General features: G+C 35.5%; 1 protein-coding gene and 1 pseudogene across 1 annotated transcript; one reads left to right on the forward strand and one right to left on the reverse strand.

Annotated features, from left to right (window-relative positions):
* Nucleotides 1–462: 462 nt before the first annotated feature.
* On the forward strand, nt 463–2,476 carry LOC120188669 (annotated as a pseudogene).
* Nucleotides 2,477–2,739: 263 nt separating this feature from the next.
* On the reverse strand, nt 2,740–25,043 carry LOC120188678 (beta-adaptin-like protein A). The gene is made up of 5 exons (XM_039192094.1): nt 25,027–25,043; nt 24,343–24,451; nt 24,061–24,236; nt 14,359–14,381; nt 2,740–3,378 (listed from the first exon to the last, which is right to left on the reverse strand). The coding sequence occupies exons 3-5, from the start codon at nt 24,205–24,207 to the stop codon at nt 3,117–3,119; spliced, it is 432 nt and encodes a 143-aa protein (XP_039048025.1). The 5' UTR covers nt 24,208–24,236; nt 24,343–24,451; nt 25,027–25,043; the 3' UTR covers nt 2,740–3,116.
* Between the last annotated feature and the right edge of the window lie 295 nt (nt 25,044–25,338).

Consider the following 25,338-nt stretch of genomic DNA (forward strand, 5'->3'; position numbering starts at 1 on the left):
AGTCAGAATCGCGTTGCGATTTATATGTTCGCGTTGCAATTTTCATATTCGCATTGCGATTCTGGAAAATCGCAATAAGAATTTGTACTATCGCATTGCGATTCTTCATAATCGCGTTGCGATTCTGGGAATTGATTTGCGATTCTGGAGATCGCGTTGCGATTTTTATTTCGCATTGCGATTTTGTTGGTCATTTTGGCAAATCCAAAAAAAATTGATTAAAATCATATATTATAAGGCATTTTTTGTGACTGAGGTTATTTTCTCTAAAACAATTTGCTTTTTGCAATAAAGGAAAATGGCATAATGTTATCCTGTGAGAAAGAACGGTAGGTTGACAGGGCTGGGCTGGCTTTGAAATTTTAAGAGTTTTAAAGTTAAACCCAAACAAGAATAAATAAATAAATAAAAAAGCAAAGATTTGACATATTCGGGCCCAGGGAAGAAGAAAACATAAACCTGTTTTGATATTTCAACCTGGCTGAAAAAGGGGTTTGTCTTTGGAAACAGAAATCAGAAGAAAATAAATGGTCTTTCTTTGATTCCATTACTCAGTCCCCTGTAAAATGAAGTGCTGTGATTAATCCTTAGATCCGGGGTTTCTGAATGCTCTTTTCAATTTTCTTTTTCTCGATCCCTTTGATCATTTCTGTTGTAAAAGAAAGAAATGTTGAAGTTGTGGAAATTTTATCAAAATTGTTTGGCAATCCACCCAGTGAAGACACGGGTTGTAAGCTCGGGCTTGATTTGGGGTTTTGGTGATATAGCTGCTCAAACCATTAATCACTCAACCGCCAAGAAACACCATCATCTTCAGGTACAATCAGAAGCCATAATATTTCCTACTTTAAAAATCTGGGTACTCTTTAATTCACAGTATTTTCCTGAGTTTGACTTTTCTGATTTTCGGTGAATTTTGATATTGTTCTTGATGCCATTGAATTATTATTGTAATTGATCCCCTGATGAAATTGGTATCTTCTTTATGGGAAGTAACCATAGAAGCATTTTTTTGTGGGTTTTACATTCTTGGCATTTCTCTCAGTAATTGAGGTTATATGTTGATTCTTGTTGCTCTTGCTTTTAATCTGCCAATTTTATGAACATTTAGAACAAGCAAGCTTGCATTATTTGAATGATTTATTGCATTTTTCTTGGTTTGAATTCTTTAGAAAAGGAATCATTTTCTCTGTTGATTACATGCATTAAAGATGGCCTTTCTTTTGCTTGCTAGCTGAGTTTTGCATCAATTACCACGTTTTCGACCTCATGACCTTTAGGCTAGCTCTGACCTGCTATGCTTCATTATTCCGACTCTTCATTTTTCTTGAAGGAGAGATGTCTACGGCGACATCCATATCCTACATATAGACATGGGTATGGGAACATGATCCTTCAAAGACCTTTCAAGTAAATGGAAACTTTGTTAAGAACTGAACATACCTTTTGTTGGACACATGCCAGTATCCGACATTCTCACCAGAACTTTGAGTAACGTAGATGCAATGAAAAGCGAGATTGTGGAGTTACCTTAGATTAAATCCCGGTTATTCCTACTGTATAAAGCTAATCACTCAGAAATAATTTAACTATTGTAATTTGTAAAGATGTCTACAGTGGAGACATTGCATTCTGTCTTGTGTTTATCTAAGCATCTTTAATTTTGTGATTCTTTTTTGTAGCTTATTTCTTTCAGTAGAATGAATTTCCTTGCTGTTTTTTGTATGTATCAGGAAAAGGATAAAAATTTAAAGATTAATTGGAAAACGAGTGGCTACTACAAGCTTGTTCGGGTTCGGATTTGTTGGACCAGTTGGTCATTACTGGTAATTTAAGAATGTTTGATGCTTGCTTTTTGCATCTTAGAGTTTGTATTACATGATCACCATGCATCGGAAAACATTTAAGAATGTTTGTGGTAGCTACTTCTTCATTTTTTATTTTTAAGTTGAACTAGGTGACCAAATTTTTCATGGTTAAAATTTGCATGCTCAATTTGTTTTCTATATGCAAACCCTGTGTTGGAAACTCTAACTTCTTGGTAACATTTGTAGGTACGAAGGTTTGGACCGATGCATAAGGTTGCGACTTCACCTACGGCCAAATTCTTTCCGTTTCGTGGGTACTAAAGTCGCAGTCGATGGTTTTATCTTTGGGCCATTGGATTTACTTGTATTTTTCACTTACATGGGATTTTCTGCTGGAAATAGTGTTCCCCAAATCAAAGATGTAAAGGAGATTTTGTCCCGGCATTCATTCTCGAAGGAGGGTTATGGCCGATTGTTCAGTTTGCAAATTTTCAATACATACCAGTAAGATACCAACTTCTGTATGTCAACTTATTCTGCTTGTTGGATAGTTGTTTCTTGTCGTGGGTCGAGCAACAAGAGGATGCCCCATGGAAGCAATGGTTGAATTCTTTGATACCTTCCGGGGAGAAAACGGATGAAGTTGGATGACTTTTTTGAGCTTTGATGTTTTGATGCATTGAAGGACCTGATGGCATCATTGTGCATATTACGAGTTAAAAAAGGGGTTTGCTACCCTTCTGGATACAAGTTAACATTGTTATTCTTAAGTCTCAATCCTCTCAATAAATGATCTTGATCATTCTCGTCGCCACTGGTAATTGAATCAATATTCAAATCAATCCAAATTCATTAAATCAAATTCTCTTTGAAGATAACATAAACTTCTTGGGATAATGTTGCTATTCTGGAATCAATTGTGTAAAAGAAAGTGTACATTTCGATCATATTCAGTGACATCTATACATACCAAAAGGGAGTTTAACAATTCTATCTACAAAATGGGTTTTCAGTTTAATTTGAATTGAAATAGTAATTGAGAACGTCCTTACCCAATGCCCATAGCCATTAAATATAGTAGTTTTAGGGTTCATGGAGTGCCAAACTTGGACAATACTAATTCGAAAATGGTTGAGAATGCCTGGGATGTACTTTGATCTTCACTTGGGCTTATGCCGATGATGTGTTGATTATACATTCAACGAGATACTCAGATGATTCCTCAAATTTCTGCGCAAAGAAGAAAAACTTGAAGTTGGGGAACTGACCACCTGATGCTATGCAGTGGATGGAATGACTTTGCATGTGTCAAAGTAAAGCTCGAGGAATTGTAAGTGCTGCAACAGCTTGAGGGCTTAGTGAGAGTTCCTGCACCAAATAAGTACATGTTGAGTTCTGAAGAAGGTGTGGATAAATAAAGACATTTTCTGCTCCAAAATTCTCTGCAATTGTTAAAAGCAGATCCTTGTCATTTTCTTCCACTCTCTGACTAGAAGCAATATTATCTGCTGCTTCACGAATAGATAGATTTCCAAGTTCATCTGCAAACTCAAGTGGACCCTTGTGTTCCTTATTGTAAGCACCATTTTTTTAACATGCTACCCACGTGAATTTGTCTCCAACATGCACCCCATGCACTTATGCTTGCTGCTGCCCATGCTGCACCGTTCCCCACACCTTGCTGCCCATGCCACCATGCTTCCATCTCCACGCCAGCAGCCACACTCCACCCTATTATATATCAACCAAACTCAGAAAACAAAGGAGGAGAGCAAAGAAAACCGGGAGAGAAAATAGGAAAAGAAGGGAAAAGGAGACTTTACCTTTCGGGAAAGAGTGTCCATCGACGCTTCGTCGGAGTTTGGAGGGTCGTTTGAGCACCGATGGCTTTTGGGTTTCCTCGTCTGTTGAAGAAGAAGAGAAGGGGACAGTATGGATGAAGAGAGGAGAGCGGCTGGGAGAGAGCAAACAGAAAAATAAGGGATTCAAAACCCTTAATGTAGTATAAATACATGATGAAACGGCGCCGTTTTGGGCTCTAGGGTTTCATGTCATCGGCGCATGGGTGAATCACGCAGGGAGGTTCTCTGGTTTGTAAAAGTTGCATTCTGATCACTTTATAAAAATGTTATATTCCTATTTCGAGATCGTTAATTATTTTATGTTCTATTTTAGTCCTCATCAGTATACTATTATTTGTTTATATGTCATACTATGGGCTGTTGATTTTGCATAATATTCATTTCGATCCTACGTATATATTAAGATATAAAATTGTGGATTTCATGTTCTGGTTTTCATATTTAGCGTAATATTCATTTTAATCCTGTATTTAAAGCTTTGATACTTTGGGTTTATTGCTTGTTAATCCTTGATGATCTGTATTTTTATTTCCTGAAATTATTTTAATTAATTTGTTATTTTTTATGTATGTATTTATACATTTTTATGTAAGTGTATATTATATTAGATTACATATGTGTATATCTTCTTAATATTTTAATCTTTTTGTAAATATGATATGTCTATATTTTAACATATCTTATTCTAGATGCACATTTTAATCTGAATTTGTAACTTTATTTATTGACAGTTATTATTTCATGTATATATGCATATATATATATATAGAGAGAGAGAGATATATATATAAATTAAATTAATGTAAGTATTTTGTATGAAATTTACTTCATGTGTTACGCATGTACTTATTTTATTTATGTATTTCAATTTATATTTTCATATTGGATCATTACATAATTAAAAATGTATTATTTTATTTCTAGCTATCGATTTTAAATTCCTTTATTTGCCATCACTCGAATGAAATTTCAAGAATTTGTATTTGTAAACGGGCATGGAAAGTATCACTTGATCGAAGTGGTACAATCCGACATGACGTTCGAACGAAATTGGTCTTGAAATAAATTTAGTTCATTTTACTAATTAATTTGATTTTGATTCAAATGATGCAATGTGTGTTATTTTAATTCCCAATTTATTGCATGTGAATGCAAATCGACGATTTTTTATTTATATTCGACTCATACATTTGTTAATGAGAGAATATTCTTTTTGATAAAAAATAGTCGAGTTAGTTTTCCCGATGGAGGATTGCTAATTTCGTGTTTCTTTTCGAGGTAAAGAATTTTCTGTAATTAATTAATTCGAAACAAATTAATTAACGTTCAATAAATGGATCATCTTTTCTTTATATTTGATTTATGATTTCCACCATTTACGACAATGTGTAAGCGACACAATACCAATTTTAGGCGTTGTGGAGGTGTTTACCCTCCCCACACGTAACCCAAAGGTCAATGGCGACTCCTTTTTCAATTTAATCCAAATCGATTCAAAAAACCGACCCATTTTCAAAATCAAAGTCATAACTGTTTTTAAAATAATATTTACCTAAAAATTACGACAGCTTGGCGACTCTGTTGGGGACTATTTTTAGAGAGTCAGGCTAAAATCGCTTACACATTGTTGTTTTGGTGGAAATTATGAGTTCGAGGTTTTAGTTAATTTGATTCATTTATTGAAGTTTGTAATTCTTCATTTTTTTATACTAACATTTTGATTTTTGTTTTCAGATCTGTCCAAGTTTTTATCGAGTGTTTCGTTTTACTTTTGAGTCGAAGGTAAATATGCTCCTCCTCACACATCACCTGCAATTGCATGACATGAGCTCTAGACAGCTCCGAACCCTTTTAAGTGGGGGTGAAAGCGACGCCTTCGTGGGAATTTATTCTCCGTATGGCCTAGCAAGTAACCTTTGGGATTCATATACCTTATGTCTTCGTGTGAATTTATTCTCCGTGTGGGCATAAGGGAATGTATCCCCTCGAATTGAACTCGATCCGTTTAAGCCTATAATGGGTGAGGATTGAGGGTTTGGCAGCCCAAGGGAACACCGACATCAAGGACAATTCGAGTACTTTTTCTTCGTTAGAGCCGAAACGATACATAAGTGAACCGTAGAACGGTCAACATATGTATGGTCATACCGAACCTCTGTCCGTCAGTAGGTAGCCAAAATAGGTATACACAAAGGAGGAGCGTTTCTAAACCCTATTTTTTGCTTTAAGTTCGTAGAATATATTTATTTTTGAATAAAAGCATACGAACTAGATACCATGCGATTAGGATTAATTTCTCGAAAAATCATTTTGGGTAGATAACATGTATGAGTATGAATGTTATCTAATAAAGCATGCTCGGGTAGATATCATGATAGGGTAGATGGAGATGTATTTCATCTTTGAATAATTTTTATCTGTATCGACTGTTTTACTGTACTAACTACTTTTCACTTATTTTGTTGTGCACACTAACTATTTTTTCTTTTGTTTATGTCATATTTCATCATTTTTGCATACATTGCATCTCATAACATAATACAAGAGTGTTGATCAGCAAGGGCATATTCATGAGAAAATCTTCACAAGAAGAGATAAAAGTTTTCAATCAAGCAATCACATACAGAGACATACACCAAGGGCTAAAAGAAGTTCTGAGTACAAGAATGAGACTTGCTCGAAGACCGTGCAACATTCGAGACTGAAGTGATGATTCACTGATCCGAGGAGTGATACAGCAGAGGAGTCTTATCTACGATCATCTCATCATTTATCACCAAAGAGCAACGCACTGGCTTCAACACCGCCAAGGCATTAACGGAGTTAGTTTACAGAGCATTGAGGGGCATCAGTTCCAATACGAAGATCCTAGATGAAACAGTGAGCTCGAAGATTATGCAACATTCGAGACTAAAATGATGATCCATCGATCCAAGGAGTAACCCAGCAGTAGATTCTCATCTGCGATTATCTCATCGCTAGTTATCAAGGAGCGACGCACTAACTTTCGCACCGCTGGGGCATTAACAGTTAGGATACAAATACTTGAGGGGCATTTTCAAGTAAGAATGTCCAAGATGAAGCGACGATCCACTTCAGACTCATATCTAATCGATGTCTGTAAAGTGAACGTCTTGTAATGTGAAAGCTTTTATCACTAGTGAAAATTATTCTACGATATTCATCGTTGGGATCAACATTTTTACATCTGCATCTACATTTGCATTTGCATCTTTGCATTTTGCATTACATTTCATTTTTAAGCATTTTCATGAAAAATATTCATGGAGGATTCTATAAAGTGGTCATAACCACGTTACACCAAATAGAAGCAAAAAGCTAAAATCAATACAGTTGGAGCTTGTTCAGCTGGTGGTAGGACTAGCCTTCTAGAATGATCTGAGAAAAAGTCCCCATATCCCGAGGGCTACGATGTTAATCTCATGTACAGTTACCACATAGAAAGCTTCAGACATTCCGCTGAGAACTGTAAGGACTGAAGCGCAAACCTGATAAATTCAGGGGCATGGAAATCAAAGAAGAATGGGGGCATTGTATTTACCATTTTCATCGAGAGCATTCTTTTGTTTGAACACGTTTTTTTATGTCTTTCATATTTGTTTGAGCTTTTAAACGACTGAATTTATGCTACCTTCTAAGGTGAATAATGAACGAGTTTTAATCTTTAGTTCTTTGAATATCGAATGAATTAAGGATTCTTTTAATTCTTCAAGAATTATAGATTTTTGACATATGACAAGATTAGACCTTTCTTTCCTGTCCAAAGCCAAAATAAAATACCTTGATTCTTTACCCAAAATAACTCATGGTCATTACCAAAAGACCAAATTTTGACATTACCTTTCCTTGATACACAAAGAGTCATACCCATACCTTTCTTTTTGAGTCAAAAGTCACACCATTGTCTTCTTAAAGCAAAACTGACATTTTTATACCAATAAACCTAAAGACATTGAGTACAAGATGTTCAATTAAGCATGAACCTTTCTATCAGAAGAAAAAACTTGGGGCATCACGCATCAACTTCCTGAAGATTAGCCTGAACATTGAGATATACTTGGGAACAAGAAGCAGAAAGTAGAATTAGTTTGAAATAATTCTATCATGCATTAATTACATTTTTTATATGAATAAAATTAATCCTGAAATCTATCCCCTGTGGATACCTCTTCTACAAAGACTTCTGTATATGAGATGATGAACGACTTTAATTCATTTATCCTTTTATATGTATCTATATACCCATTTGTTGTCCCCTTTTGAGCCTATAATATTATTTCTTTTGATCAAACCCTAACCAATGATCACCCTCTGTACTGGGGGGCAAAGATGAAGGACATCTGCTCTCATGAGTGAACATCATCAATCTGGATTTTGCTATAGAGGCAAATCATAGGAAGAAATAACAAATATCACAAGATAGACGAAATACGAAGCGTTCGAAGATCAAATCGAGTTAACAACACAAATAAAAAGAAGAGATATAAAAAACAGAAAAAGAGAAAGAAAAAAGAAAGAAAACGAGAAAAAATAGAAAAAAGAAGAAGAAAATAGACAAATCCAACACTTCAAGACTAGCAGTTCAAAGATCCATAATCATTCACCAGAAGATCAGAGAACACCAAAGAAAATAAAATAAAGGACACGAGAGAAGATTCAAATAAGGCAGAGCAAGATTGAAGATGACAGAGTGAATTGATCCTTGGTTCGATAACCCCTAAACATTTGTTGGGCCTATTTATCCTTTTCTTTCATAACCATGACCCTAGCCTACATTACGTGCCCAAAAGTCCCTTCTAATCATACATGGATTTCTAAGTGGAGATATCTTCAGATTTCATTCCACCCTTAGGTTAAGTTCATTTGCAAAAAAGAAATAGTTTTTTTTAAATCTTTAATGCATGAGGGAAAAATAATAAAAGGAGGTTCAAACGCATAATTTTAGATGACGTCTTGAAACCAAATGAGGGTTCGAGTTGAAAACCTGAAAAGGCAACTCGAACATGAAGATTGTCACACTGTACAGAAGGACAATCTTATATATCTCTTGATAAGCATTGCACAGTCCAAAGGCACTCGCGAGGGCTGGGAACCAGTGAACATTTCCAGAAGAGAAGCATGATGGTTGTTTAATCAGATTAATGAACACAGAATCGAGAACACAAGAAGTCAACCTGAAACACATTACCTCCCCGATTAACCTGAAACACTTACTTTCATAAGTCAGCCTGAGCCTTTTTAATCTTTACACTTTTCAAATGTATATAATTTTTTAAGGATCAAAAGAAAATTTGGTTTATTTGATATTCAATGAATTATTGTTTACAATTTGTTTTGATTGTGAGCCGGAAGAAAATGACAACATTCTTTTATTCAACATTTTTTCACATTTTTTAAATAAAAGAAAGAGAAACATTTTCAAGCATGACAATCTCAAGTGGGAAAGGTCCTTGATGATGAGGCTCATTCTGCCTCTAACGAAGAAAAGAGCAAATAATGCCAGAACAATGAAGCATTTCTTGAAAGAAGATAGTCTGAGAGATCATAAGGAGTAGAGGACGGCACTTCTAACACTTCATTGTGACATCGTAAGAATAAGATCACCTTAGTTGAAGGTGACACATATCCTACCTCATAGCAAATATGAAAGATAATCATGTTAGATATCACTTCTTAAGTGTCCATCTGATGGTGGCATCATGAAGAGAAGCCTTCAAGCTATTCGTTAACATTATTGGTTAGCGATACAAGAGTAAGACCCTTCAAGATGGAGATTTTGGCACAAAAAGAGAAGCCTTCAAGCTATTCGTTAACATTATTGGTTAGCGATACAAGAGTAAGACCCTTCAAGATGGAGATTTTGGCACAATAGAGCCATGAGTACCCACATTGGGGTATTATCTAAACAAGATGTCGTTAAGATCACAAGATTCAAACCAAACAGACATGGTGAATGATTTCTGTCGCTTGGAGTGCCAGGGTTGAAAGATGACAAGCAGAGCTTACCCAGAGAAATGAATCATTCATACTGCAGTTAGCCAAAAACTCTAGAGAAATAATTCTGATTGAAAAAACAAGTCATAAACGTGTAAGGTGCCCAGTCATCTATCTGATCGCAACGAATCTAAAGGAGGAACACTTCTTCTAGAATATTGAAGAAGCAAGATATAAAGATATAAGATGAGAGGGACATGATTGTTCCAGAGGATTATTTGACAATGCTGATGTTAGGGGCAACTTCATACAAGAGTGAAAGAATATCGAGATCTCCATTTTGAAGTCAAAATGATTACTGATAGATATTTTACACAAGAAAGTCATGCATTACATGTTGCATTCATATTGCATGCATCAAAGCATATTTTTACAGATTTTCTAAGAAAGAAGAGAAAGAAAATTCAAGCCTTGAATGAAAGGAATTATATTTCGATTGGCAGAACCTCAAGAATTAAGGATCCCAATCCAAGAAGAATAATTACTTTGATGTGGGGTCACGTTACCCGAACAACATGATATTTTCAAAGATTTTTCAGAAATTAAGCCTGATTTTCAGGGATTTCTTGACGATTATCTCTAAAAAAAAGAGGCAAATTTTGTCTCACTTGAGATAATTTTTACTCAAAACAAGTTGTCTCTTTTAAGATAAATTTCTCAAAACAAATTTCGTCTCATTTGAGACATTTTTCCTTTGAAATACAAATTTCGAGTTTGTTTCACTTGAAACAAAGTTGATCTCACTTGGGATTGTTTTTCTCAAAACATGTTTTGTCTCTCTTAAGACTGTTTCTCTTGAAACATGTTTTATCTCTTTTGAGACAATTTCTCTTAAAACGCCAACCTTTGATATTGTTTCCCTTGAAACAAAGTTTTGTCTCTCTTAAGACAGTTTCCCTTGAAACAATTTTCTCCCTTGAGACAGTTTCCCTTGAAACGAATTTTGTCTCTTTTGAGACAGTTTCACTTGAAACAAATTTTGTCTCGCTTGAGATAGTTTTTTTAAACAAAAAAATCTTTGAATTTTGTCTCCCTTGAGACAATTTCTCTTGAAACAAAAAATCTTTAAGGTCGTTTCCCTTGAAATGAGTTTTGTCTCTCTTGAGACAATTTTTCTTGAAACGCCAACCTTTGATATTGTTTCTCTTGAAACAAGGTTTGTCTCTCTTGAGACAGTTTCACTTGAAACAAATTTTGTCTCGCTTGAGATAGTTTCTTTTGAAAAAAATCTTGAATATATTTCTCTTGAAACAAATTTTGTCTCCCTTAAGACATTTCTCTTGAAACAAAAATCTTTGAGGTCGTTCCCTTGAAACGAGCTAGTCTCTCTTGAGATAGTTTTCCTTGAGACAGTTTTGTCTCCCTGTAGATAATTCCTCTTGCAACATAAAATCTTTGATTATGTTTTCCTTTGAAACAATAAATTTTATTTCACTTGAGATGTTTTTTTTTAAAACCAACTTCGTCGCTTGAGACAGATTTCCCTCGAAATAAAATTTATCTCACTCAAGAGAGCTTCTTTTAAAACAAGTTCTTATTCATTTTCATCCAGATGTTGAATATTTGACATGAATTCCAAAGTTAGTAGAGGTTTCATTTCACAATTTCATGTTGAAGAAGAAGATTTCAGTGAAAAATCAATTCACGTCTTCATTTTTTTAAAAGAAATGGATCTCCAACAAAATTCGAGGACCTTTGGGTCAATACCTACGGTACTTCAAACACAATTTACTGACATATGATAATCTTTTGCAGGTTTAAAAATCTTCAAAGAGATATAAATCGATCAACATTGCTGTGGAGAGTTCATAATGAGAAAAACTCATCCAATGAGGAGAAGAAGGTTAATGAGAAGAACTTGTTCACCTTGGCTCAACATTCCAGTGGAGAGTTCATATGAGAAGAACTCATCCAATGAGGGAAGAAGTTCATAATGAGAAGAAATTGTTCAACCTTAGCTCAACATTCAACGAAGAGTTCATAAAGAACTCGTCCAACGAGGGAGAAGAAGTTCATAATGAGAAGAACTTGTTCAACTTTGGTTCAAGATTTCCAGTGGAGAGTTTATAATGAGAAGAACTCATCCGACGAGGGAGAAGAAGTTTATAATGAGAAGAACTTGTTCAACCTTTGCTCGATTCATCACATATAGAGTTGAATAGCAACACTCCGAGGGATCAACATTTTCAGTGGAGAGTTCATAATGAGAAGAACTCATCCAATGAGGGAGAAGAAGTTCATAATTAGAAGAACTTGTTCAACCTTAACTTGCTTCCATCGCATACGAAGTTGGAACATCACCAACATGTCATTCGATTTCATCACAGAATAAGATGGATCAAACATTCTTATCTCACTTAAATCCATCGCATAAGTAGTTGGATTAGCATCATATTGGGTCAACCATCAAGAAGATAATGGATTGATATCCCCAGCGGAGAGTTCATAATTAGAAGAACTCATCTAACGAGGAAGAGGAAGTTCATAATGAGAATAACTTGTTCAACCTTGGATCAACATTTTAGAAGAACCCGCGACTGAAAGAGAAGACCAAGATTAAAGGATCAACATTTCTAGAAGAACCCGCGACTGAAAGAGAAGAGACCAAGATTAAAAATGGTACTTTTATTATCTTTGCTTCATTCCCGTTTCATAACAATGAGCAAAGAGGGGCAGCTGTAAGCACCATTTTTTTAACATGCTACCTACGTGAAGTTGTCTCCAACATGCACCCCATGCCCTTATGTTTGCTGCTGCCCATGCTACACCGTTCCCTGCACCTTGCTACCCATGCCACCATGCTTCCATCTCCACACCAACAGCCACACTCTACCCTATTATATATTAACCAAACTCAAAAACAAAGGAGGAGAGCAAAGAAATCGGGAGAGAAAATAGGGAAAAAAGGGAAAATGAGACTTTACCTTTCGGGAAAGAATGGCCATCGACACTTTGTCGGATTTAGGAGGGTTGTTTGAGCACCGAAGGAAAGCCCCTCATCGGAACGGTGAAGGGGCAATGGCTTTTGGGTTTCCTAGTCTGTTGAAGAAGAAGAGAAGGGGAGAGTATGGATGAAAAGATGAGAGCGGATGAGAGAGAGCAAATAGGAAAATAAGGGATTTAAAACCCTTAATGTAGTATAAATATATGATGAAACAGCGTTGTTTTGGGCTCTAGGGTTTCATGTCATCGGCGCATGGGTGAATCACACAGGGAGGTTCTCTGGTTTGTAAAAGTTGCATTCTGATCACTTTATAAAAATGTTATATTACTATTTCGAGATCGTTAATTATTTTATGTTATATTTTAGTCCTCATCAGTATACTATTATTTGTTTATATGTTCATACTATGGGCTGTTGATTTTGCACAATATTCATTTCGATCCTACGTATATATTAAGATATAAAATTATGGATTTCATGTTCTGGTTTTCATATTTAGCGTAGTATTCATTTTAATCATGTATTTAAAGCTTTGATACTTGGGTTTATTGCTTGTTAATCCTTGATGATCTGTATTTTTATTTCCTGAAATTATTTAATTAATTTGTTATTTTTTATGTATGTATATTTATATTTTTATGTAAGTGTATATAGATTAGATTACATATGTATATCTTCTTAATATTTTAATTTTTTTGTAAATATGATCTGTCTGTATTTTAGCATATCTTATTCTAGATGCACATTTTAATCTGAATTTGTAACTTTGTTTTATTTACAGTTATTATTTCATATATATATATATATAAATCATGTAATTAATGTCAGTATTTTGTAAACTGTCAATAAAACAAAGTTACAAATTCAGATTATTGTTACGCATGTACTTGTTTTATTTATGTATTTCAATTTATATTTTCATATTGGATCATTTACATAATTAAAAATGTATTCTTTTATTTCTAGCTATCGATTTTAAATTCCTTTATTTGCCATCACTCGAATGAAATTTCAAGAATATGTATTTATAGAACGGGCGTGGAAAGTATCACTTGATCGAAGTGGTACAATCCGACATGACGTTCAAACGAAATTGGTCTTGAAATAAATTTAGTTCATGTTACTAATTAATTTGATTTGATACAAATGATGCAATGTGTGTTATTTTAAGTCCCAATTTATTGTATGTGAATTCAAATTGACGATTTTTATTTATATTCGATTCATATATTTGTTAATGAGAGAATATTCTTTTATTGATAAGAAATAGTCGAGTTAGTTTTTCCGATGGAGGATTGCTAATTTCGATGTTTCTTTCGAGTTAAAATTTTTTATGTAATTAATTAATTCGAAGCAAATTAATTAACGTTCAATAAATGGACCATCTTTTAACTTTATATTTGATTTATGATTTCCACCATTTATGACAATGTGTAAGTGACACAGTACCAATTTTGGTGTTGTGGGGGTGCTTACCCTTCCCCACACGTAACCGACTCCCGAATCTATTTAAATGAATCTTTGGTAACGCAAACCGAATTTTGTCTTAAAAATGATTTTTCTTAAAATTGTTTTAAAAGACGTTTTTAGGTATTCGACTATCTAACCCATAGGTCGATGGCGACTCCTTTTTCAATTTAATCCAATCGATTCAAAAAACCGACCCATTTTCAAAATCAAAGTCATAACTGGTTTTAAAATAATATTTACCTAAAAATGGTTACGACACTTATCAGTAAACATGTAAGATGGCTGCAAATATTTATAAATAGAGAAAATAACATCAGTGACCAAAAATGCCTTATAATATACGATTTTAACCAACTTTTTTGGATTTGCCAAAATGACCAACTAAATCGCAATGCGATCGATAATTCGCAACGCGATCTCCGGTATCGCAAATCAGTTTCCAGATTCGCAACGCGATTCTGACTATCGCATTGCGATTTTCCTAATTCGCAATGCGAATACGTAAATCGCAATGCGAATACGTAAATCTCAATACGAATACGTAAATCGCAATGCGAATACGTAAATCGCAACGCGAATCTGACTATCGCAACGAGATTCTGACTATCGCAACGAGATTCTGACTATCGCAACGAGATTCTGACTATTGCAACGCGATTCTGACTATCGCAATACTGAATTTCAAATTCGCAACTCGATTTCTGAATTCGCAACAGGTTTTAGTTTCGCAACACAAATGTTTTGGGTATATAACTACGCAACAACTCATAACCTAAATCCCTAAATCGCAACTCATTTCATCTCCATCTATCACTCTCTCCGGCGACATCTGTTTCTATATCCAACGACATCCTTCCCCATCCGGCAACATGTTTTAGTTTCGCAACTCGTTTGTTTAGTAAATTAATTTACAATAATGAAATCATCTAATGTTGATCATGTTTGGATATATTTGTGTTTTGGAGGGTCATGGGAGAATGTTCATGGTGTTTTACAATATATGCCTTTACCCATGAATCTTCAACTAAAACTGTCATTAAAAAAGTTAACTTATGAAACTCTAATGTTATGTGTTGCAAATAAATTGAATTTAGAGCCCCTAAGTGGATTTAGGCTATCTTATCAGAGAAATGGTAAAGTTTATTTGTTAACCGACAATAAAGATGTTGAACGATTCATTGCTTACATTAGTGTTTCAAGTGATGATGTTACATTGTATGTTGTTGAACCTAGAAGTAGTGAAGTTAGATCAGTAGCGGGTAGTAATCAACTAAGTTTTTAACCCCAATTTATGGTGCTCAAAATTTAATGGTTCCACCACAATTTCATCACCAGTAAATATTGTTTCACCACATTTCCAATACCAAACACAATCTCAAAACCCACAACTTTCCCTAATCTAAATCACAATCAACTTTCAGCACCAAATTTAGGTTTTCGTATTGACCAGTTAGACGATGATGAGCCAACAGAAAAAATTGTGAGTACTAGTCAGTATTCGAAATTTGATATTGGTCAATACCCGGACTTTGATCTTAGTTAATACTCGGATTTTGATGATTTTTCAGAAGAAGAAACAGACCCTGCATGTAATGATTTTGATATTGGTCAATACCCAAATTTTGATGATGAAACAGTCGTTGCCGAGGAAGATGTTGTTGATGATAATGAGGAGGAAGTTACGACTGTAAATGAACATGTTGAACATCCATTCTGTATTCATATAACCCTAAAGAAGAAGAAAAAAAGAAATCCCCAAAGAAAAGTCCCCGAAGAAAATGACACGGGAGTATAACTGGAATATGCCAGAATTACTTCAGATACCGGAAGAAGAGTTGGTAAAGATAGCAGTGATTGTTACACAAAACTTATTCGTATCAAGAAAGATGATTGTTTTGATACAAAGGAAGACTTGAAGATAGCTTTGTATACGAAATGTGTGGAAGATGGCTATCAACTAAAAGTTAACAAATCAAGCAAAGATCGTTTCGAAACAGGTGTATGATTGACAAAAATTGTACGTAGCGTATGATTGCAAAGAGGATAAAAGATTGTGAAATGTTTCAAGTTAGGACTTTTATTGATAAACATACATGTTCAAGAACCCAAGTTTTTCCTCACTATAGACAGGCAAACAAAAGTGTTGGTGGTTTTCTGGCTGAGTTAATGTTTTTGAATGGCATGGTATATCGGGACATGAAATTATGACTGACATGAATGCTCGGTTCAAGATTAGTATCTCATATTCTCAAGCTTGGAGAGCCAAATGTTATGCCTTGGAATTGTTGAGGGGTCGCCAGAAGCATCGTTTGCCCAACTGCCGGCTTTGTCATATTTAAAGCTGAAAAATCCTGGGTCGGTAACATATCAAAACAGATAGAGATGACGCTTTGAGTTGATGTTTATCGCCATTGGTGCTGCGGTTAGTAAATCAATATAATTTTGTTGACTCATTTTTGTTAGTTACATGCATTTCACATTTAAATGATTATATTTCTTGTATATGATTTTGTAGATTCGTTCGTTTATTACTTGCATTGCCCAGTTATTATAGTGACGGAGCATATTTAAAAGGTCGATACCTTGGAGTAAACTTATTAGCAGTAGCCATGAATGCTAACAATGGGATACTGCCAATACGGGTTGGCAAATCTGAAACCTCTTATTCATGAACATGGTTTATGGGGCATCTTAGGGATTGCATAGGTCCTATTAACAATCTGAAAATCATATCCGATAGGGCAAACTCAATTGACAACGCTGTTAGAAGTGTTTCCAGATGCTTTTCATGGACTTTGTGGTGTTCATTTGTATAGAAATCTAAAATCAGGTCTGTTGGTATAAAAAATCACAAATGGACATACTGGAAGGCTGTAAAAGCTTATCGGGAAGTGGATTTTAATAAGCATTAAATGTTTAACACGTGTTTTGCCTCAGTGTGCTCAAACACTAGAAGATGTCGGGTTTGAAAGATGGTCAAGAGTACATCAACTTGGAGTAAGATATGGTTTCATGACGTCTAATAGTACAGAATTAATCAACGCTCTAAGTCATCATTCCCGAAATTACCCATTACTATGTTAATGGAGTTTTTTCGAGCCTCTATTCAACAGTGGTACTACAAGAAAGAAACCATGCAGGTATTTTTCTTTAAATTGTAACTTATTCATATATTTTACTAAGTATTATTTATTTAATTTACAGGAACATTGGAACATCGTGTTACACCATGGATGAAAAAAGATAACGAAACGTGTTGTGAAGTCAATGTCATGGAGAGTTGAACCATGTTTAAACACTTTGTTTGAAGTACTGGATAATAACTTAAATGGCTTGTCGATCTAAATGCAAAGTGTAGTTGTATGAAATGGCAAACATCTGGTTATCCGTGTGGCCATGTTATAAAAGTTGCTTTTCATCTAAACCAAGATGATTCAAGCGCATACGCTATGGATTGTTACACTACAGAAGTATATCGACAGACTTATGTCGAGATTGTCTACCCTATTCCACATCCTTCTGAGTGGGACATACCAGATGACTTACAAACAGTTTTGCCACCAGCCATGGACAGAAGGCTACCTGGCCGACCAAAAAGTCACGATCGTATACCGTCTAAGGGTGAAGAGAAGAAGAGATCGACATGTAGTCGGTGCAAGGAAAGTGGTCATACAAGGTTGACATGTGGATCACCAGTGCCATCACAATCATCTTTTCCTCTACCAAATATGGATCCTCATCAAAATCCCAATCACAACCGGCTTCACCTTTTGGAACTGTTAACTTATGTGATTTTTAAATGCAAACGTTGTATTATTGTATATATGTGTGAACTTTTAACATTTTTCAGTTAGGCATGTATTAGTAACTTGAGTTTGAACATTGCTATGGTATGTTCAGTTGTTATCACTTATTAGACATTCATTTGACTATCGCAATGCAGAAATCGCAACGCGAATATGACTATCGTAACACGGAAATGACTATCACAATCGGAATTGACTATCGCAACGAGAGAATCGCAATGCGAAATGAAATCGCAACGAGAGAATCGCAATGCGAAAATGAAATCGCAACGCGAATTAGTTTCGCGTTGCAATTTCATTTTCGCATTGCGATTCTCTCGTTGCGATTTTTCATTTCGCATTGCGATTCTCTCGTTGCGATAGTCATTTCCGCTTGCGATAGTCTGTTTTGTATTCAACATATGCAGATGATATCAACAAATCAACTATTACATTTCAATTAAACAAGCACAATAATAATTATGTACACATCAATTAAACAAATCAACATTTACAAATCATCTTTTACAAATCAATTAAACAATCAAAAAAATAATAATAATTATTCTTCATCAATTATTGAATCAACTTTTGCACCCATACATCCATTCACGCAGCTCACTTCAGGATTAACCTGCAGAAACCCAACATGAATCAACAACACTCTCGCATATATCGTTCTAGCCATAAAATGCCGAAACCACAAGTCTACTGCACCTCTGTCTCTATCAGTGGGAGGTAGAAACTGTGTACTTCCTGTCGTCAAATGCTCCAAGCACATGCATACGAGAGGACCATAATCCCCTCTGGCTTCCTTCGTTTGTTGTGGCGCGCGGTCGTCTTTGATAACTGTAACATTGAACTTCTTTGGCTTCTTGTTTCCAGAATTAGTCCAATAATTAGTTGCATCCAAGAATTTAGCCAAATAAGAGCTCCATCCCTTAATAATATCTCTCAAATCAGAATGATATGTAATTTATCATGTCATTATTATTGTCTTTAGGGATGGGAGCTGAAGCTCGACGATAAGCCAATGAGTACATTCCAAAAGGATAAACACCTGTATCGAAATGTAATAATTCAAATTGCGCACTTATTTATGAACACCTTTAAAATATTTAAACAAATAAATACTAACCTTATCGACCTCCCACCATGCAGGATAAAGTTTAGCTTGTCCATTAGCCAACACATATGATTCCTGTCGTGAAAAGATGTCGACATAATTGTATATCACGTTTTTCTTATATTTTCTTCAATTTCCTTACAATTAGAAGACGTGTCCCCATGAATCAATATGCTGTTTTACAAAAAAAGACAATATTAGTGAATTACATAAATTTAAAAAAAAAAATCAAACTGAATAAGAAGAAATATAGACTTACCCCCCCCATCGAAATAGCCGTTGTCTTCAACCCCTAATAATACCCCCAAGACCGTTCAATCAACAAATGCATATCATCGTTGAGTTTGATATATGTCAGCGTAACACCCTTGCTCCGCTCATGTAGATAAAATCAACTGCGGTTAGCCCAAAGGGTATTATCCAGAATTGTTTCCGGTAGTTTCTCCTCTCCACTTCATCTGCCGGAATGGTACTGGCCGTAACTTATACGAAAGCCAACAGTCATCCATCTGTCTGCACGTGAGGGGGCTTCTCAATAATTCGATATATTACGCCGTGTGAATCAGGCTCTAGCATGTTAGGAGGAACCTCTTCACGATGACAGTGGCCTCTTGAACGGTGGGAGGGGACTCTTGAGGGATGATAGGGGCCTCTTGAACGATAGGGGAGGCCTCTTGAACGATGACAGGTGATCGGGGCTTTTTCTTACGGATTCTTCGCACTATTGGGGTGAACGGAGACGTAATGCACGTGCACGCCGTCTGATGCGTGAACTCCGTTTTTGGCAGAAAAACCCGACGTAGAGCATCCACCTTAGCGGGCCGCTAAAAATAAATTAATACATAAATCAGTAAATAAACAGACATGATATTAAACATGAAAATAAGACATATATTTCAAACTTACACGGTATTCACCCAATTCATTATTATATCATTGTTCACAAAATGCATCATATAACATTCCAGAAGTAAGAACTATATACATTTAAAAGGACAACATAAGGTTTAGTGCAGGTTCAATGACAACATAAAGAGTAGTTTTATTCTTGAAACTTCAATTTTCAACACTGTGAAGTTAGTATTTGTCTTTGGTTGAAGTAATGCAATTCATTTAAGTTTCATTTGCAGAAGAAAATAGAATCTGAAACTTAAAATTGCAACGCGAAAATGACTATCGCAATGCGAATTTGACTATCGTAACGAGATAATCGCAATACGATTTTCATTTGCATTGCGATTCTTTCGTTGCGATAGTCAAATTCGCATTGCGATAGTCATTTTCGCATTGCGATAGTCATTTTCGCGTTGCGATAGTCATTTTTCGCATTGCGATAGTAAACTATTCTTCTTCTGCAAATTGAAACTTGAATGATTGCATTACTTCACCAAAGACAACCAAAAACAAATACTAACTTCACAGGGTTAAAGAATAAATAGTTAAACAGTATTGGCAGCAACCGAATGAATTTATTAAGCAATCTAAGTGAAATTACGAGTAAATTTATCATCAAGTTAAATATAAAAAATATTAAACTTACCTCATTGCGTAGTATGAACCTCGTTCTGCAACGATGCTACAATCTCACGTAGAACTGCTACATCACCACGTAAAGTAGACACCTCAATATGCCATGCACCATTGTCATCGCGTAAAGTATCGACCTCCTCACGCAAGGCATTGACCTCATTACGTAACTCTCCTAACTCATCCCGTGGAGGTGGAGGTGGAGGTGGAGGTGGAGAATAGGGATATAAACGTCGTGACATCTTTGCCGGTCGCCTATCATGAGGTGATGGTGGAGAAGAGGCTCAATGATGTGACATAATAGGTGATGACTCTCGTTGTGGAGGTGTATATTCGGGTCGATCAGGTGATGGCTCTGGGTGAGGTGATGGCTCTCGAAGTGGTGGCTGCTCATCATCCGTGCCATCAAAAAAACACTTACTAGCTTGCCACCAATCAGTGGCAAGCTCAACTTCCGTGGGTGTCAGCCTCTGTAATGGAGTGTTGGCCTCCTAACAATATAAAAGCTCAAACAAAGTTAAACGTGTACTAGTAATAACTTGTTTATAAACATATGGTAGTATTTGTGTTAACTTACATTATTTATTGAAGTATACGATAGTAAATCTTCCCATTGCTGCAAGGATCGTTTTCTCTTCCAGGAAATAGCCCTAGGAATATCATTAGAAGTTTTTAATGCATATGTCTGCATGGCGGGAAAGGCCTCAAATATCCAAATCTACAAACAATATAATAACAAACATTAGTAATTGTTAAAATTAATTATAATTTGGAAACATTATATAAAATTATTACCTTAAAAGCCCAAAAAAAGCCTGACAAAGTGTATTTGAACCATCGCCACGCAAACTTTTCCGATCATCAAAGGAAGACGACAACTTATTCCATGTAGCTTTCCATAGATACGAACCCCACGGAAACAGGTTCCATGCATTTAGGTCATCTACCAATTTAATTAGATCATTAGGAATAGGTTGTCGGGCCTCTCTGCCTAAAAAGCCAGCTTGCAAAAGTATTAGAATGCATACTCGGACAACATCGACGTCATCCATTCGAGTAAAACCATCATTCTTATTCAATAATCTCGTCAAGTTTTCCACGTGTAAATTCGACTTCTCCGTTGACAGCTCAGGAAAAACCCGAGAAAACCATGATAGGCGGGTAATATGTTTAGTGTACCAATCTACATCATCATGTCCGAAGCGTAGACCGGTGATTAAGAAAAACTCCTCCCGCCCAAAATACGTATACGCCGGTGGAAAATCAAACCATATCTCTTCATCACGACGTTGTATAGCCTCTGGTAGATCGCTAGTTATGGTTTGAAGAAATAGATGGGTTAACATAGCATCTCCACCCGGATATTGTACTTTCAGCCATGGCCCGAAGCAAGTATCCTCAAATATTTTCTTTGTGCAGGTGAAAGCTTCGACGCAATTGTTTTGGCCAGGCTTACTTTATTTCTTAAGGTCAATTGAGCCGAATAAATTTCTACAAAAACAATAAACATACCAAGTTAGATATACCAAAAACTACACTGTGAAGATATAACAAGAACATAAACATCTTCAAACTTAATTTGTAACACTGTGAATTTAGTATTTGTCTTTGTTTTTTGGTTGAAGTAATGCAATTCATTCAAGTTTCAATTTGCAGAAGAAGAATAGTTTCTGAAACTTAAAATCGCAACACAAAAAATGAAAATCGCAACACGAAAATAACTATCGCAACGCGAAATGAAAATCGCAACGACAAAATCGCATTGTGATAGTCATTCTCGGTTTCAAATATTAAAATTGAAAGAAACTTGAATGGATTGCATTACTTCAACCAAAAGATAAAATAAAGACAACTACTAACTTCACAGGGTTAAAGACTAAACAGTTTAGCAGTATTGACAGCAATCGAATGAATATAATAAGCAATCTAAGTGAAATGGTTAATCTATTATTGAAAACACCAGTAAACTTATCATCAATTTTAATATGAAAAACCTAATAATAATGCAAAATTTTCAAAATAAAAATAATTAAAAAAATAACCCTCGGTGGTTGATTTGGTTGATTTTCCATTTCTGACCGTGAATGATTTCGCCGGAGATGGAGACTGATATCGTCGGAGATGGGGACTGATTTCGTCGGAGATGGGGACGGATGTCGCCTTAGAGAGTGAGAGATGGAGATGAGACTGAGTTGTGATTTAGGGTTTTAGGTTATGAGTTACGATTACGAGATATACTGTGGACGGTTCAGTGTTCCGATATATTAATATATTCGTGTTTGGAATTTGAAAAAAAAATACGCGTTGGATACGAATGGCGCTATGTAAATCGCATTGCGATAGTCAGATTCGCGTTGCGATTTACGTATTCGCATTGCGATATACGTATTCGCATTGCGATTTACGTATTCGCATTGCGATTTACGTATTCGCATTGCGAATTAGGAAAGTCGCAACGCGAATTTGGAAATCGCAATGCGATAGTCAGAATCACGTTGCGAATCTGAAAACTGATTTGCGATACCGGAGATCGCGTTGCGAATTATCGATCGCATTGCGATTTAGTTGGTCATTTTGGCAAATCAAAAAAAATTTGGTTAAAATAGTATATTATAAGGCATTTTTTGTCACTGAGGTTATTTTATCTTATAAATATCAGTTAACCTCAGTTCTCTCATGATTTGGCTAACACAATCAAAGAACCCGGATTCCTAAAAGAAATGCAGAATGCGTGCAGTACGTTAAACTGTTTAATAGCATAATGGAAAATTTGTGTAAACCTAAAAGAAAGATAGGAGAGGGGCAATGCCTTGAATACAGCAAAGAAACCAACTACAAGCTCTCAACAGTACACAAAACAAAGTTGTTGCAAGTTGTTTGGTAACAGAAAAACTACAAGCCCATTCCATGGGGGTTGTTGGTGGGTCTCCCATGGATTGTTAGATACAAAAATGATGCAGGATAAGGATTTGACAAAGGGAGGAATGACTTAAGAGATGCAAGTACTTTGTTAGGTAAGACCTTTCCTAGTTTAAAAATGCACCTTTCACCAACAGAAGGAAAAACTCATTACCCTTAATTTCAAACGTAATGGCTTGTAAATGAGTAAATAAGACTTCTTTTGGGAGCCTCGTTTAATTGCTTAAACATTTAGGTCTAGACGTCTAGTGGTTTCTAAGAACAGATTTTCTTTATTGTTCTATCAAGTCTACATGTCAAGGGGAGTGTTAAATCGTGTAATGTCCCAAATAACTAGATTTAGGTATCTAATAGTTTTATATCCAGATTGGTCGTCAGTGCCAAGTAGTTTTTAGTCACAATGTTTGAATAGCGTTTCCTTGCAAGCATTTTGGTCCACCTTGAATCAAAGGCAAACTCTTGCTGATACATGCCTTACATTTTTCCCTTTAATATGCAGACTGGATGCTTTAACAGCCCAACAAAAGTACAAAACAACTTTAGAATGGTCTAAAGTACCAAACAGTCTATGACATAAAGTCGGAAGAGGCTACCTAGTACATACCTTCTGGTATAAAACAGATAAACTGTTAAATTCATCAAATATCCGATCGTTAATTTCACTGCTTTGAGTATCTGCAAATACAGAAACAGCTTGCTTTGGAGGGTTCACCACACGTTCAGCCACAGACACATTATACCATAAAATCATATATAGAATAGCGCTCCGTCATGAACATCCTGCAGTCAAGCTGGAGGTTCAATTCTCGTTTCCAGAAAAAACTTGACAACTAAAACAGTACTATTGATATAAGACTGGGGGAAAGAAGACAAAACAAACTCTTACCTGGTGAAATCACCGATTCCTGCTGCCAATGCAGCTCCCAATGCACTTTGGGTCTCAGGAGGCCTTTTAAAATGCACTTCATCACAGCAGTGAGAAGATGTAATCGAACCTGTACAATGGCATAATCCATCAACGAAGTAAATGAAGTAATTCATAGCAAGGATCTTTGAATCCAGTTTTCAGAAATTCAGTATAAAAAGAGGCTCAAATTCTACTATCAATTGAAAACTTAACAAATACTTCATCTACAATAACACGACAGCAGTCATGCCCTTGTTTGTGGAATACGATGAGATATAGCACAGGTAGGAGAGAAAGGAATGAACAGGAGCAGGGGGTCATGCAGGGGACTGAAAATGTGTCAAGTAAACTGCAATTTTTTATGAGATCAAGGACCTAAGATGATTAACATTGCTAATTTAATCAATATACACATATGCAGCATCAGATGTGCAACAAAAAAACATTAATGTAAACCTCAGAGCAGTAACAAGGGTTCGAGAATGGAGAATGTATGCAACAATGCAACAATAGATGCAGCTGAAAGTTGAATCAACCGGCTCAACAACTTTCTTTTTCACTAGAGAGATTCAGGAAATAAAAACCTATAATCTGAAATGGCTGAGTAAAAACAAACATGGCTCAACATGGAATTATTTGATAATATCCATGAAGGTTGATTACCACAGCAGAATGCTCCTCATCCCAGTTTCAACTAAACTCTCCAAAATATAGGGAGCATCTTGCATATCCTGAGAATATTCCCCCAACATCTAGCAATGCATTATTTCCCCCTAAGTTACAAGAAATCATGGTTCGAAATAAACTTTATGTGATTAACTTTTATGTACCAAGTTCCTCAATATCTAGATTGAACACAAGTCATGGATAAGTCACACTTGTATATTTAATATTTTCTTGATATCTTGAGTACTTTATAAATAAATAATTATGATACTCGTATTAATTTATTGAAGCATGGTCGTACATTTTTTA

This window comes from Hibiscus syriacus, unplaced genomic scaffold (genome assembly GCF_006381635.1).
Source record: "Hibiscus syriacus cultivar Baekdansim isolate YM2019G1 unplaced genomic scaffold, ASM638163v2 tig00004072_pilon, whole genome shotgun sequence".
Taxonomy (NCBI): domain Eukaryota; kingdom Viridiplantae; phylum Streptophyta; class Magnoliopsida; order Malvales; family Malvaceae; genus Hibiscus; species Hibiscus syriacus.

Coding starts and splice junctions, on each gene's coding strand:
- LOC120188678 (XM_039192094.1), bottom strand. CDS start 24,207: ATGATTTTATGGTATAATGTGTCTGTGGCTGAACGTGTGGTGAACCCT. Junction 14,382..24,060: donor TATCTGTTTTATACCAGAAG/GTATGTACTAGG, acceptor AAATATTTGCAG/CCATCTTACATGTTTACTGA. Junction 3,379..14,358: donor TCTTACATGTTTACTGATAA/GTGTCGTAACCA, acceptor TGCTTACAATAA/GGAACACAAGGGTCCACTTG.